Source organism: Catharus ustulatus, chromosome 7 (assembly GCF_009819885.2).
Source record: "Catharus ustulatus isolate bCatUst1 chromosome 7, bCatUst1.pri.v2, whole genome shotgun sequence".
NCBI classification, from domain to species: Eukaryota; Metazoa; Chordata; class Aves; order Passeriformes; family Turdidae; genus Catharus; species Catharus ustulatus.
In genome coordinates this window covers 40,038,953-40,054,217 of record NC_046227.1, presented here as the reverse complement: position 1 = coordinate 40,054,217, position 15,265 = coordinate 40,038,953, and the positions used below count along the sequence as shown (strand labels likewise).

Here is a 15,265-nt window from a genome sequence, read left to right as displayed (position 1 = left end):
CTCAGAGGTAGCCTGTGGAGCACGAGCTACTCAAGAGTAGCAGTCAAAAATCTATTTGGGGTGTGAACCTCCATTGTTTTTTTAACCACAGCCAAAATGAGATTATCTTCTGAGATTAGCAAATTTATAAATGTATTTTTTCTTAATTATCCCACTGCCGAATGCTCTAATGCTGCTCTAATTCTTCTCAGGTCTTGTGTGGGCCAGTCAGATTCAGAAATTGTTAACTTTCATCATTTATTGTCATTCAAAACCCTGTGGAGTCTGGATGTGATTCCAGGTGCTGCTCAGAAGTTTTTTGGAGAAGAAGAATCCTCAGTTTAGAGAGAAAGGGGCAGATTTTTGGAGCTGAAAGTTACTGGAGCCTTCAGCCCACCGCCTGTTAATGCCACGGGAGTTTGCTGCTGGCAAGGTGTGGGTGCTGGTACCTCTGGTGTCAGGAGTTGTCACCTGGCTGCGTGGTCTCAGGGCTGTCCAGGAACACGAGGAGCTCTCTGCCAGGACAGGAGAGCTGGGCTGAGTTCCAGGGAGAGGGAGTTCCTCTCTGCTGCCCAGCTTTGGAGCAGTTCTGCCCTGCAGCCCCTGCCATGGAGAGGCTGGGGTTTGTATTTGCTGCTCAGAGTTTGCACGGGTTTGAAGCTGTGAGTGTAATGGACCCCAGAGCAGTGAGCACTGACCCACAGAGCTGTGAGCAGCTGCTTGGTGGGGATATATGACATGGAGTCCCTGTGCAAACCTGAATTTCTCCCACCTCCTTCTGACATATTGGCTTTTTAAAACCTTTGTGGCAGTTCAGGAGCTTACTGACACCCGAGAAAAGAAAAATCATGCATACCATGCTTATAAAAAAGCACTCTCAAATTTTAGAAATGATAGCTTTTTCGTATTGTTTGGATGAACTCCCCCTGCCCTGTAATATTTCAGACTCCAGGGAACTGTTCCTAATACACACTTTAAATTTTTCCCTTTTATAAGCTCTAGTATTCACACCCTGAGGCACCCATCTCATTAGCTTTCCATTTAGGAATACACACATGCACTTCCTATTCTTATTGTATTTCCAGAAATAACACTGCTAATATTTTATATTTCAGTGTGTGGTGGCTTTGAATAGTGCAAGTCTTTTTTATATTATTATCAGTTAATACAATTACACACCAGTAGCAGGTCTCCTATACATCCCAGTTTCCTTGGCAATGTCAGCTTTGTTGGGGAACAATTTGCTTGTGACTTCTAAAGTCTTGGCAAGCAAATCCTACCTGGAATGTGTGAGGTGCCCCTTCACTGTGCCCAGTGCCTGTGCTGGGAGCTGCTGGGGCTCCTGCACGTGTGCAGCTGCTGCAGGGATCCCAGATCCCATTTTCCATCACCCCCTCACCCTGTGGGTGTGCCCAGCACTGCAGTGGATCCCAGATCCCATTTTCCATCATCCCCTCACCCTGTGGGTGTGCCCAGAGCTGCAGTGGATCCCAGATCCCATTTTCCATCATGCCCTCACCCTGTGGGTGTGCCCAGAGCTGCAGTGGATCCCAGATCCCATTTTCCACCATGCCCTCACCCTGTGGGTGTGCCCAGCACTGCAGTGGATCCCAGATCCCATTTTCCATCACCCCCTTACCCTGTGGGTGTGCCCAGAGCTGCAGTGGATCCCAGATCCCATTTTCCATCGTGCCCTCACCCTGTGGGTGTGCCCAGAGCTGCAGTGGATCCCAGATCCCATTTTCCATCATGCCCTCACCCTGTGGGTGTGCCCAGAGCTGCAGTGGATCCCAGATCCCATTTTCCATCGTGCCCTCACCCTGTGGGTGTGCTCAGAGCTGCAGTGGATCCCAGATCCCATTTTCCATCACCCCCTCACCCTGTGCCCAGTGCAGGGCTCAGCTCTGCAGGTCCTGGCAGCACCATGCCTCATCCAGGACCAGCAGCTCCGTCCTGCAGATGGGAATGGCCACAACTCCATCCCTCACCTTCTGCCCAGTCCTGGCACACAGGGAAGAATTTGAGCAGCTGAACTGGAGTTTGTATTGAGAAATTGTGAGTAAATGCAAACATGTTTCAAAAAACTTTTTTTTTTTTTTTAAGGGAAGTGCACTGCTTTTTTGTAGCTTTTGGATACACATTTTCATACAGTTAGTAACTTTTTAAAATGGCTAGTTTTGTAACTTAGACTTATATAGTCCTGTGTAATTTGTAAAATATTTAAATCCAAGGGATTTATTAGTCCTATTAATCCAAGTGGAATTTGTGTTTAACTTCTATTACTCTTGAGAGAAGTTGACTGAATCCTTTCTTTTCTATGGGAGACTGGGTCTTTAACTTTTTTTTTTCTCCTACATTTCCCTCCCATTTTCTTAAAAAGATTTTTTTGTGCACCTCAGAATGGCAGGGAGCTGCTCAGGCAGGAGGCAGAGAGCAGCATGTGCTGCTTTTGTCTGAAGTGTGAATGACTGAGCTATCCTGCAAGGGAAGAGGCTGCACTGCTGGCAGTGAAAGTCACCTTTTAACGAGTTTTCCATGTTAATCTTGTAGTGATCTCACTTTTGGCCAGTCCTAGAGGAGACAGAAGGCTATGACCTTGTGGGGGGGAATAAAAAGTTTGCCAAATTTAAAAAAATCATCTTTCTTGTTGTGTCCATTAGGAACTGGACTGAGAGCAATTATTATCCTTACTGAAGGGATGATGTGGCAATCCTGCTATTTCTTCAGCATGTAACTTCTTATCACTTAATCACCTTTTACATCTGCTTTGGGTTTTTTTTGTCTTTTTCAGAACACACTAGGAAGACTCTAAAATGGCCATTTCTCTATAAACTGAATTCCTTTGGTCATCAACTTGTTCTGAGGCTGCAGCCCATATTTTAAAAATGTGAAGGAAAAATGTCATAGTTGACGTGGTTTAAATCCAGATTTTCAGTTGAGAGGCATCTTTCCCTCTCTGTGCCTTGTGGCTTCCATCTGGAAGAATCAAGAGGAATCTCTGGCTTGCCATAAATGGGATAACTCTCACTTCTATATTCAGCAAGACCCTGAGCAGAGGATGGTGATGATGCAGGGAGGAGGGGGAGCAGGACTGGAGCTGGTTTGGGCAGTGGATCAGTGTGCTTCTCTGAACATGCACATTGCTCAAGGTGCTTTTGGAGCCTGTGCTGAGCACAGGTGACAGCTGCACCAGTCTGAGGTGGCTGAGCAGTGCTGTGGGAGGCAGGGATGCTGGATCTCACACAGTGCAATGCTCTTCCTTCCCAGAGTTTGTTTCTGGTTCCCAGAGACTGCTTGGGCTCTGCCCCAAAAGCTGCTGCACCTGTTCTGTGTCCAAGGGTTCCTTCAGCAGCCTGACGTGGAGGTTCTCCCCCGTTTGCAGCGTTATTGGTGCTTGCTCTGATTTTTGGTGCAGGTGACAAGCACAGCCTGCCCTGAGCTCAGGCAGCCAGTGCTGGCCCAGTGCTGAGATCCTGCTCATGGGATCTGCTGTGCACAACAGCCTGGGAGCTGTGGGACAAAGGTGGGGACACACTTGTGATTTCTTTTTTATTAATGGGATTTTTGAAACACTGAATTCCTTTAAATAGTGTTTGAAGCTGTGTCATAATCCTATTTTGCTGTTTGTGACCATGCAGCCCTGACCTGCAGCTGTGGTGTTCCTGTGATCCCACCATGAACAGGCAGGCTCTGCTCTGCCCTGGGCTTCCACGGCTCACCAAATTCTGTGGTTCCTCTTTATTGTCATTTCTTCTATCATGTACAATCTTCCCTTGCAAAGTTACTTTTCTTGAAGAAACCCCCTACATTTTTTCCCCAGGGATTTTTAGAATCAGTTGTGAACAATTCAAAGAAGAAAAAGAAACTTGCAAACCATAGTACAAATAAGGAAAGATGAGCAGAAGTGATTCAGACATTAGTAAAACTCTGGGAGATTCTAGGAGAGTATTTAGATTTGTGTCGTTTTGTAAGGTTGAAAAGTGAGCTAGAAGACATCAGAGTGGGGATGTCAGAGGATTTTCCTTTTATGCCTTCAGTTATGACAAACAGTACGAGCTTTATGACACAATTGTTGGGAATTTTGGCATAGAATTTGGATTCTAGAAGCTTAGCATGTCTGTGTGGCACAGAGTGATCTGAGCTCTGGGCAGTCGTTTCTGACACTGTTCCTCCTGGGATTTTACATCTTTTTGCTTCCTCATTTTCCCCTCTTTCCAGAGGCTGTTGTTGCCTCCTCACTCCAGCCAGCTGCCCCTGTGTGCCCAGCTTGATGCCACCTCTGGTGCCACCACAGGCAGATTCAAGGCCTGTTTATAAAAAGTCATTGTGCCTTGAAGAGAAAACCCCACATGGTACTGTGGCATTGTGAATTGTTTTGTCTTTAAAAGAGTTATATCTGTAACATTAGGTGAATGGTAAATACATTATTGCTATTCAGATGTTAGAGTGAAAGAACTAATTTATTACTTTAATTAGTTTGTAGTGTACTTTACATTATTGTAATATGCAATATTGAAATAATGAACTGGAAAAAGGTGTGTATGCATTCTGTTCAGCAAAGCAATTTAATAATTCACTTGGCAAAACCTCCTCTAATAATACATGAACTGTGAAATGTACTCGAAATGCCAATTGTAATTAAAAACTTTCAGAACTTAATGTTGGCAGTGCTTGTGCTGCTAAAATGAAGACTGTTTTGTGGAACAGGCAATGGGAGAGCCAGGTTTCAGTAGATTTTCAATATTAGTTTAACTGCTAGGATTTTTTTTTAATATTTAAATAAACATTTACTGTTGACACAGTAAAATATACTCTTCTGATTTTGGACTCTTAGGAATGGAAGAATGCAATCAAGAGCAGGTTATATTTTTTTGTGCAGTCTGTAGTCCCAGATTGCTGCTGTAGTGAAGCAGAATTATTGTTTGGGAGGTTTTTTGTTCTCCAGACCTGCACGATCCTGCCTCTGGAGATAAAAACCCGATGAATGCAGCAGCCCTTGTTGGCACACTTCAGTTGCAGGAATGCTGGCAATTCAGCCCCAGGTGGTCACTTTTAACCAGCAGAACAGAAAGGCAGGAAACGCTCCCTGCAGCGATTCCCCAGCCCCTGTGCCCTCCCTGCCTGTCCCTTGGCACAGAGCAGCTCCTGTGTGCCAGGGTGGGACTGCACAGGGCAGGGAATCCCCTCTGTGCTGCCTCAGCACCCACCAGACCCTCATCCTCCTCTCCAACCTGTGACACACACACAGAATGCCCTGGGATCTCTCCTGTCACCTCCTGAATCCCCTCTGTGCTGCCTCAGCACCCACCAGACCCTCACCCTCCTCTCTAACCTGGGACACTCTCACAGGGTGCCCTGGGATCTCCTGTCACCTCCTGAATCCCCTCTGTGCTGCCTCAGCAGACCCTCATCCTCCTCTCTAACCTGTGACACACTCACAGGGTGCCTTGGGATCTCTCCTGACCCCTCCTGAATCCCCTCGGTGCTGCCTCAGCACACACCAGACCCTCACCCTCCTCTCTAACCTGTGACACACTCACAGGGTGCCCTGGGATCTCTCCTGACCCCTCCTGAATCCCCTCTGTGCTGCCTCAGCACACACAGACCCTCAACCTCCTCTCTAACCTGTGACACACTCACAGGGTGCCCTGGGATCCCTCCTGACCCCTCCTGAATCCCCTCTGTGCTGCCTCAGCACACACAGACCCTCACCCTCCTCTCTAACCTGTGACACTCTCACAGAGTGCCTTGGGATCCCTCCTGACCCCTCCTGAATCCCCTCTGTGCTGCCTCAGCACACACAGACCCTCACCCTCCTCTCTAACCAGTGACACACACACAGGGTGCCCTGGGATCCCTCCTGACCCCTCCTGAATCCCCTCTGTGCTGCCTCAGCACACGCCAGACCCTCACCCTCCTCTCTAACCTGTGACACACTCACAGGGTGCCCTGGGATCCCTCCTGACCCCTCCTGAATCCCCTCTGTGCTGCCTCAGCACACGCCAGACCCTCACCCTCCTCTCTAACCTGTGACACACTCACAGGGTGCCCTGGGATCCCTCCTGACCCCTCCTGAATCCCCTCTGTGCTGCCTCAGCACACGCCAGACCCTCACCCTCCTCTCTGTGACACACACAGGGTGCCCTGGGATCCCTCCTGTCACCTCCTGAATCCCCTCTGTGCTGCCTCAGCACACACAGACCCTCATCCTCCTCTCTAACCTGTGACACTCTCACAGGGTGCCCTGGGATCTTCTGACCCCTCCTGAATCCCCTCTGTGCTGCCTCAGCACAGACAGACCCTCATCCTCCTCTCTAACCTGTGACACACACACACACACACACAGGGTGCCTTGGGATCTCCTGTCACCTCCTGTGCAAGTGGACTCCCCTGTGGATGTGTATTTCCCCTAGAACTGCTCTCTGGCACAGAGGATTTTAATGTTCAAAGGTGGTTCAAAAAGTGAAATACACTGGTATTTCCATCACCTGCTTAATGTCTAATTCTTGTTACTGCTTACACTTCACTCTACCTCTGCTCTGTGAAGAACATTTTATCCTGTATGATTTCAACTCTTCTGGGAAAAACCATGGCATAAGGCCAGCCTACAGAATCATGGTCACATTTTATACATATTTTGCAAGCATTGTGTTTTTCTGGCTTCTACCAATGTTCCTTTTTTTGTTGTGTTTTGGGTTTTTTGGGGGGTGGAGGGTGTTGTAATTATGTCCTTTTTTCTCATAACTATATATATTTTTTAAAGGAAATTGTTCTTCTTTTGTTCTAATGAAAAGGCATGGATTAGACAAACATGGGAGGGAGCAGGGCTAATCTAAACTAATTTCATATGCTGGATATAGAAAATAATAGCTGGGTATTGTGAACAAGTGTAGTACAGGGAAACTCTCCTCTGGTGTCCTTGTTACCCATTTTCCTGATTGGTCTCGGGCTCGTACATTCAAAATCCTAACTGAAAAATGAAAAAAATAGATTCAGAATTGAAATTTAAGAAGTGGGAAGCATGTTGTACCCCCTGAGCCAGTGTGTGTGTGAGTGGTGATTTAGGGCAGAGCAGGGAGCTCTGCAGGAGGGGAGATGCACGCTGAGTTACTGGCCTGTCATTTCTGTGTGAGGAACACTATTGTGTGATTAATGCTTGGTCAGCTTAGTGAAGTTCTGAATTTGGTGCCTGGTTCTGCTCATTTGTTCGTATATAACCTGTAAGAAATCCAGGTTGTGCCCCAACATTGGATCAAAGGGCTGAAATGAAAGAGCTGCTGGAAACAACCTGAGAAGGAGATGATGGAATGGCACAAGGTCGGGGCGCCACACACCCCACAGAAGCTGCTGCTGTAAAATGGATTAACAGGGAGGCTGGAGATGATTTCAGGACGCATTAGTGTCTGTGTCACTGCCTCAGTGTGGTTTGCTTCCTTCACTCAGTGGTGATGTCCCTGCAGGGTTTGCTCTGCTCTCCTTGGGCATTTCCAGGCTCTGGCTGCCCTGAACTATCAGGGAAATTCAGCTTTTGTTCTCTGCTCTCCTTGGGCATTTCCAGGCTCTGGCTGCCCTGAACTATCAGGGAAATTCAGCTTTTGTTCTCTGCTCTCCTTGGGCATTTCCAGGCACTGGCTACCCTGAACTATCAGGGAAATTCAGCTTTTGTTATCTCTCTCCTTGGGCATTTTCAGGCTCTGGCTGCCCTGAAGTATCAGGGAAATTCAGCTTTTCTTCTCTGCTCTCCTTGGGCATTTCCAGGCTCTGGCTGCCCTGAACTATCAGGGAAATTCAGCTTTTCTTCTCTGCTCTCCTTGGGCATTTCCAGGCTCTGGCTGCCCTGAACTATCAGGGAAATTCAGCTTTTCTTCTCTGCTCTCCTTGGGCATTTCCAGGCTCTGGCTGCCCTGAACTATCAGGGAAATTCAGCTTTTCTTCTCTGCTCTCCTTGGGCATTTCCAGGCACTGGCTGCCCTGAACTATCAGGGAAATTCAGCTTTTGTTCTCTCTCTCCTTGGGCATTTCCAGGCACTGGCTGCCCTGAACTATCAGGGAAATTCAGATTTTGTTGAGACCAATTCATGGCCTCACCACACCAATGGCTGCAATCAAACAGCCGAACAAGTCCCTGGTTAACAGGTAAATTAATATCCAGAGAAGACCACGAGAGGATCAGGGAGTTCTCAGACACTGGGGGAACTGAAGCTGCATCATGAACTGCACCCAGTGGCATTGACCTCATATGGGAGAGCATTTGAAAGGAGGGGGAAGCAGGATGTAGGGAAATCCAGGCTTACAAAAAGCAATTTTTGGTTACATAATCTTACTGTTACCTCATATCAGTTGAGAAAATCTGTGATGTTATTACAGAAGTTTAAAGCTCCTTCAAATGCTCCTGCAGCTTATCCCAGTTCCAATCTGAGCATGCTTTTAGCAGATTTCATTCACTATTTGCTTGCTAGATTTGAAATCTTTCTATATATGATTTTGCTTCGGTCTATTTCAAAAGCAAGGTAGAAAGGATTGCACGCTCTTCTGAGTGCTTTTCAAAGCATTCCTTTTTGAGTTCATTAGTGTGGCAAGTGAAGGGTAACTGAAACAATTTAGCATTGTATTTTACATTCTGAAACCTGTAAACTGCGTGAGCAGGCTGCTGGCAAAGCTGGTACATGAAGATGTCAATTCTGACAGCCCTGGTGCCCCAGGTTTGGGGAGCTGGATTTGGGGTTTGCAGCTGGGGCTGAAGGAGCCTCTGCAGACCCCCAGGTCACCCCTGCCCAGCAGGGTCAGCTCCAGGGGACCCAGGACCAGGCTGAATGCAGGATTAAACAGCTCCACAACCTCCCTGGCCAGCATGCTCTGGTGTTCATCCAGCTTCTCAGTGAGGAAGTGATGAATGCATTGGAATTTCAGGTGTTTCAGTCTGTGCCTGTTGTTTTCCCTCCTGTCACCGAGCACCTCTGGAAGAGCCTGGCTCTCTCCTCTTTGCACCCCCTGCATTTTCAGGTTATTTTCATGTTACCATTTTGCCTGCACCCCATGAGAAGTCACAGCATTGTTCAGTGTATTGCCAAGATAAAAGTGTAGTTGTTATTTTAGAAGAAGCAGGGTAAGTGTGGCATCGTTCAGAGATGCAGCTCTCTGAGAACCGTGGACCATGGGGAATGCTGGATTTCTAAACAGAACATCTTTTATAAGCACAAACCAGAAGAGTTAATAATCTGCACGCACAGCCAGTGAAATGCAGTAAAAGTGGAAAAATTATAAGCACTTTAATATCTTTGTATTAAAGTGCTGTAGTGCAGAAAACCAGTGAGCAATGGCTGCAATGCTTGTTCCTTAGAGGGATGCAGAGTTCTGTTAGTGCTTGACAAATCCATTACAAAAAGAGCTGGCAAGTCTCAGAAAGGAGACATCATTAATCCTGTAGAAGGCAGCGTGGAACAGATGAGCACACAAGTGCTCGTGGCAGCTCTGAGGGAATCGGGGCTGGCTGGGCTGGGACAGTGCAGATGAGCCCTGCCATGGCCAGGCTGGGCACAAATTCTTGAACCAGCACAGTCAGGATCCTGCCAGGGAGGGGTTTTTGGCACGCTGGGCGGGAGATGTGAATTACTGAGGCTGTTTCAGCAATTTTGCCTAAAACCTTTCCATATGTGACTTTATTGCACATGATGCCATCAGCTAGAAACTGCACATGAGCATGCAGAAAGGTGGTGCTTGCTAAACGGTTGTTGTTGATAAGATTATAAATCTTACTTTGTAAGCAGATTACAGGAGTTTCCTTCCCAGCCTCAGCTTGGCAGATCCGTGTTTCACAGTCTGCTGCAGGACTGTCTCTTCAACTGTTTCCTCCAGGTTCTACAGTGGAAAGCACAGCAGGAAGAAGCTGCTAAACTAGAAGCTGCTGTAGCTGCCAGAAGAAAAGAAAAGGAAGATGAGAGAGAAAGGCTACAGAGGGAACAGGAAACCATTCGTAGAGCTCAGGATAAAGAGAAAGTATAAGAAACTTCTATACATTTTTGCATATATTAATGTATACCATTGCTTCTAAAATCAATAACTGATCTTGTAACAAATGAATTTTGTACGCTATTATGTATTGATGTAGAGATGGGCAAATGGTTTGTCAGGTCTTGCTCCTGTCCATTTTGGGTCTGAAGTTCCTGATCTGACACAGCAGTTGTCACTCTATTGCATTTCATGGGAAAAGAAGCCTCAGCAAGGGTTGTGTGTGTCACCAAAGCAGCACCGAGGCAGGGCTGGGTCTGACTGCACAGGTCTGTGCTCCGAGCAGCCTCGGCACTGCCAGTGCTGCAGCTGTGTGCTGCAATGCAGCAGGGGAGCCTGCAGCACGGAGCCTGCAGCACAGCAGGGCTGCAGGGCACCCTGGGGACAGGGACAGTGCTCCCAGGGATCGTGTGCTGCTCCTTGGGACATGGCCTGGATGCAGCTTCACAGAAACTCAGAAATGCACTGCAGTGAATGCAATGCTCTAGAAAAGCAAGTGTCACAAGTATTGGTGTTGGCCTTTCAACCTAAGTGATATGGCAAACATCCATGTGGTTGTTCCACTGAGATTTTGCCTCTGAGTCCAGTGGCACAGAGAGTGGCACAGACATTTAGGGAGGCTTTGCTGCTGAGGTCACGAGTAGCTTTGCTGCTGCTCCTCTTTTTGTTCCAGCTCATTCTGTGGATTTGCCTTTGTACACATGGTGTTTGTAGTGGCAGGTGGCTCTGAAACCACGGGGAAGGAAGAGGCTTAGGGAGGCAGTGCTGACCCAACCACCCCCAATATTCATTTTATCTGTAAATATTCTGGTTGTGCAAACTTTTCTCTTGCTATGTGCGATGTCTATATCGAGCAGCCCTCTGCCTATGCACAGATGGAAGAGCAGCTGTTTGGGGTCAGCAGTCATATGTTTCATTGGAGTGTTTTACATCCTAGATCCTTAAAAGAGCTGATAACCTTATACTGCAGCTGCTTTTCTGGGGAATGCAAGCAGAATGCAAGTGGTAGTCTTCAGATTGTGGTGGAAAAATATGTTCAAATTAATGTTCACAGTCTGATTTTACTACTTTTGTTTTGGAGGCTCCACACCTTCTTGCTCTCCTAGTAAATATTCTGTTAGCTTGTAGTGCTTTAAAATAGAAATTTTATTCTAAAAGGATCAAAATTGGAATCTCTAACTTAATGCTTTTCTTACTTGCTTTGTTCTCACTGCCTGGGCTTTGGAGTGAGCGTTAATTTGTTGCTGTATTTGTTCAAACTCTAGCTGAAAAAATACTGGGCTGAGAAAGAGCTCAAGTGGCAAGAACAGGAGGAGAGAGATCTACAACATCTGGAGGAATTGAAAAAAATAATGGCTGAACAAGCAGCCAAAGACAGAGAAAGGTAAAAGAAATGAAATGCGAATACCTGTAGTATCAATAGGATCTTCTTATAATCTAATTTGCTTTGCTCTCCTGACTTTAGAATAAATTGAGGATAGGTATATTTTTTTTCCTTCCTGTTTAGCAAATGCTTCAAACTATAGAGTAAGGTTGCATCCTAGGTGATTGCATCCTTTTAATGTGGTATCAACACTACCAACTGCATTTAAGTCTTATTGTGCTTCAAAAATAGCATCCAAAAAGGCAAGTGTTTGTTGCTACCAACCCACTTCTGCTCTTTTATCTGTGCAGTGAATTTTAGTCAGGTTCTCCATCAGGTCCCTGAGGTAGGAAACGGTTTGAAAATCCGTCACATGTTCTAAAATCATGCTCCCCCCAAAAGCAATAGATTTGGTATTACTCTTGCAGGGTGAAAATAAATTTGGAATTGTGCAAATATTTGCACTGAGTGCCTATAGGAAACAGGCTGGCACAGTCCTGCTCTGCAGGAAAACACCTGCTGTGTTCCACCCCAGCACCTGCACTGCTGCCAGCCCAGCCCCACATTCCAAGGGAAGGCACGGACTGCTCTGTGCCAGGATTTGGTGAGATTGACCCAGGAACAGGGTGATGGCCTCTGTTTGCCAAGGGCTCAGTTCTCCAGGGCTGGGGTGAGGGTGCTGCATCTCCCCTGTGCACCTCCCTCGTCCCACCTCAGGGCTCTCACACACCCCCTGAAACTCTCCTGGGCTCCCCAGATACAGTAGTTCATTATTTCCTTTTGAATATTTATGAGACAGTGTCTGAAAGCAGAGTTTAATGAAAATATGCTTATCAAAAATGACACAAATGTGTACCTGCAATGCTACAAAAGATACCTTTACTGAAACTAATCAGTTATGCTCATTTATCAGCTAGTGATTTATTATAATTTTACTTACTGTGGTGCTTAAAAGCAAAATTGAGTATTAATATATTTTGATTTTGAGGTTTTCCATAAAATTAACTTTACATAAAAGAAACAGCAAAATGTTGCTAAGTGTCATAAAACGAAAGAGAATGAACAACTTCATTTAGATGTGGGCAGGGTGAACCCAAAGCTTGAGTAAACATTGGAAGCCAAGTATAAAAACGTATTGGAGGGGCGTTCCAGCTTAGGAACATGATGTGCAGCTGAGTGTGAATTCCCAAGGGTGGCTGCCTTCCCTGGGTGTGGATTTTAGCTGTGCCACTGCCTGCTGACAATGAACTTCATCTGTGCCACTGCAGGCTGTGCTCTCTGCAGCCTGTGCAGGGTGTGGGGACAGCGGTGGGGACACGACCCTGCCCCTCGTGCTGCTCCCCGGCTGCTCCCTGGCTGCAGTCAGTCGGGATCACCTGGGCTGCCTCAAGCTCATCACGGAACTGCTGCAGAATGCTTCAGTTTAGCACTGCTCTGTATTCCCTGTGCAGGAAAACTGCTGGGGCAACACAAAGTCTTTGAAGTCAGACCTGGCCAGGTGCCCCCAGTCTTCCTTCTTGGCTTTGCACAGAAGCTTCCAGAGTACTGAATTTCATGTGGGGTGACTTTGGAGTATTTAAAAACATGTATCACAATAGCTCAAGCAGAGTTAAATGATTTCAGTATAATTTTTGTCATTTTTCAAACAAAAAAACCAAAAAAAAACCAAAAAAACCCAAAAAAAACCAAAAAAACCAAAAAAAACACCAACCCAAAAAAAACCCCAACCTGCTTTTTATGAAATGTTCTCCATATGAAAAGCAGGTTAGGCTTTTTCCCTGGCACAGAATGACCGCTGAGCACCTCTGCTGAAGCATTTCTCTGCCTGAACTACAGTGGACACCATGAGGAACAGGAAGCCTCTCTGGGGTACCCTCAGGCAGCCTTGTACCACACTCTTGAGATCAATTTGTTTGTCCTGCTAATTGTGATTGGGTTATTGACACAGAGGTCTGTGCTAGCCATAAGCAGAACTGCAGCTTTAGTTCTGATTTTTGTAGTTTATAGCACAAATTATATACTCCTTTGAGCTTACTAAAATCTGTCGAGTAAGAAAATAACAATACATGTTTTATTGTAGCTGAAGCAGCTGTCTCGTTGAATTCTCCAAATTCGAAGCATGGCATTGACAGGGCCCATAGAAGTGACATTCCAACAAATATCTATAGCTCCATAAGGAGCAGACACAATAGTCTAAAAATGCCTGCAGTGAAAGGTGGAAGAGCACAGTACTGCTGTGGGTAAAGTTCTGGAGTTACTGGTGTGAACCTCCAGCTTTTTCCTTTGGAAAGAAGGGCAGAAGTCTCCAGTTTTTTTTCTTTTTCTAGTAACAAGACTGGAACGGAGGTGTTTCTTTTAATGGAAAGGATTATAGGAAAGATTTCTTCTGCCATACACAGATGTGAGAGAACATTTCTTGGCAAAGAAAATGGGGGAGAGAAAAGAGTACCAGGGCTATATAAAGCATGCTAGAGAAAATCTGTGGTCTAGACATGGAATCTGAAAGGTTAGCCAAGTTGTTTAAAAGTACAACTGACCAACCAAAACCCACCGAGAAACAAATCAAAAGGCACAACTCCCCTTCCCCAAAAAAGCCAAAGCACTCCAGCAAGAAGAGCACGCTGAAACACAAAGGCAGCTTTCCTCTGTGAGGTGTTTGATGGAGCTCATGCCGAGGTGTGTGCAGAGGAGCTCGGGCAGCTCCGAGCCCGGCGGTGTCACCGCGGTGTCCCTGTGCTGCAGGGTGCGCTTCCGACGGGCCGAGCTGGAGCGGCGGCTGCAGCGGAGGAGGGAGCTGGAGCTGCTGCGGGCCCGGCAGGAGCAGCACCGGGAGCAGCGCCTGGAGGCGCTCCGGCAGCAGGTGCGGCCGGGCTGGACTGGGCTGGGCTGAGCCGGGCTGGGCTGGGCTGGGCAGGGCTGGGCTGAGCTGGGATGAGCCGGGCTGGGATGGGCTGGGCTGAGCTGGGCTGAGCCGGGCTGGGATGGGATGGGCTGGGCTGGGATGGGCTGGGATGGGCAGGGCTGGGCTGAGCTGGGCTGGGATGGGCAGGGCTGGGCTGAGCTGGGATGGGCTGGGTTAGGTTAGGCTGGGCTGGGCTGGGCTGGGCTGGGCTGGGCTGGGATGGGATGGGCTGGGCTGGGCAGGGCTGGGCCGGGCCGGGCTGGGCCGGGCTGGGATGGGATGGGCTGGGCTGGGCCGAGCTAGGCTGGGCAGGGCTGGGCTGGGCCGGGCTGGGCCGGGCTGAGCTGGGCTGGGCCGGGCTGGGCCGGGCTGGGCCGGGCTGGGCTGGGCTGGGCTGGGCTGGGCTGGGCTGGGCTGGGCTGGTACCGCCCTGCCGGGGCACAGGCACAGCAGCGTCTGCAGACACAGCAACAGCTGAAAGGCACTCAGGTCCGACCAACAGCAATTCTCCCCTGCTATAAATCCTATGGCCTTTGTAGCTCTGACAACAGGGACATTTGACATTAAATTGTACTGTAGGAACTGCTGATATCTGACAGGGGTTACAGAAGGCTTTTTCCAAGTTGGATGTGCTTTTTTCTGGGTTTTGTTTCAATAATCTTAAGTCTACCTTGATTCTTAGGCAAGATTTACAAGTAATTTATATTCTTTTTAAATTCTGAAAACTTGCACACCTTGGATAACTTTTCTTCAGAGATATTTGAGCCTCTGAAACTTTAGCACATTACTTTTAAAAAGACACCCATAAAATGCTTACTAGTACTTGCTAATATCATAGTAAAAGTAGTAATAGGGTTATTTTTTTTCTACTGCTGACTTTTGAAAGAGTAATTTTGTCTTAATTTACATTTCTGTATGTAATCTCCTTGTTTTTCCTCCAAAGAGGCTGGTTGGTAGTTGTGACCTGTTGAGCTCTTCCCACTGACTCAATTCTCTTGCCAGAGTAGAAAATG

General features: G+C 47.2%; 1 protein-coding gene across 2 annotated transcripts in view; it reads left to right on the top strand.

Annotated features, from left to right (window-relative positions):
• Nucleotides 1-15,265, top strand: part of CCDC148 (coiled-coil domain containing 148) — a 48,531-nt gene that overhangs the window by 30,344 nt on the left and 2,922 nt on the right. For both annotated transcript variants that reach the window (XM_033064162.1, XM_033064163.1), the window contains exons 11-13: nucleotides 9,835-9,975; nucleotides 11,253-11,371; nucleotides 14,093-14,210. In XM_033064162.1, the coding sequence (XP_032920053.1) occupies nucleotides 9,835-9,975; nucleotides 11,253-11,371; nucleotides 14,093-14,210 (378 nt within the window). The remainder of the gene's footprint in view (nucleotides 1-9,834; nucleotides 9,976-11,252; nucleotides 11,372-14,092; nucleotides 14,211-15,265) is intronic.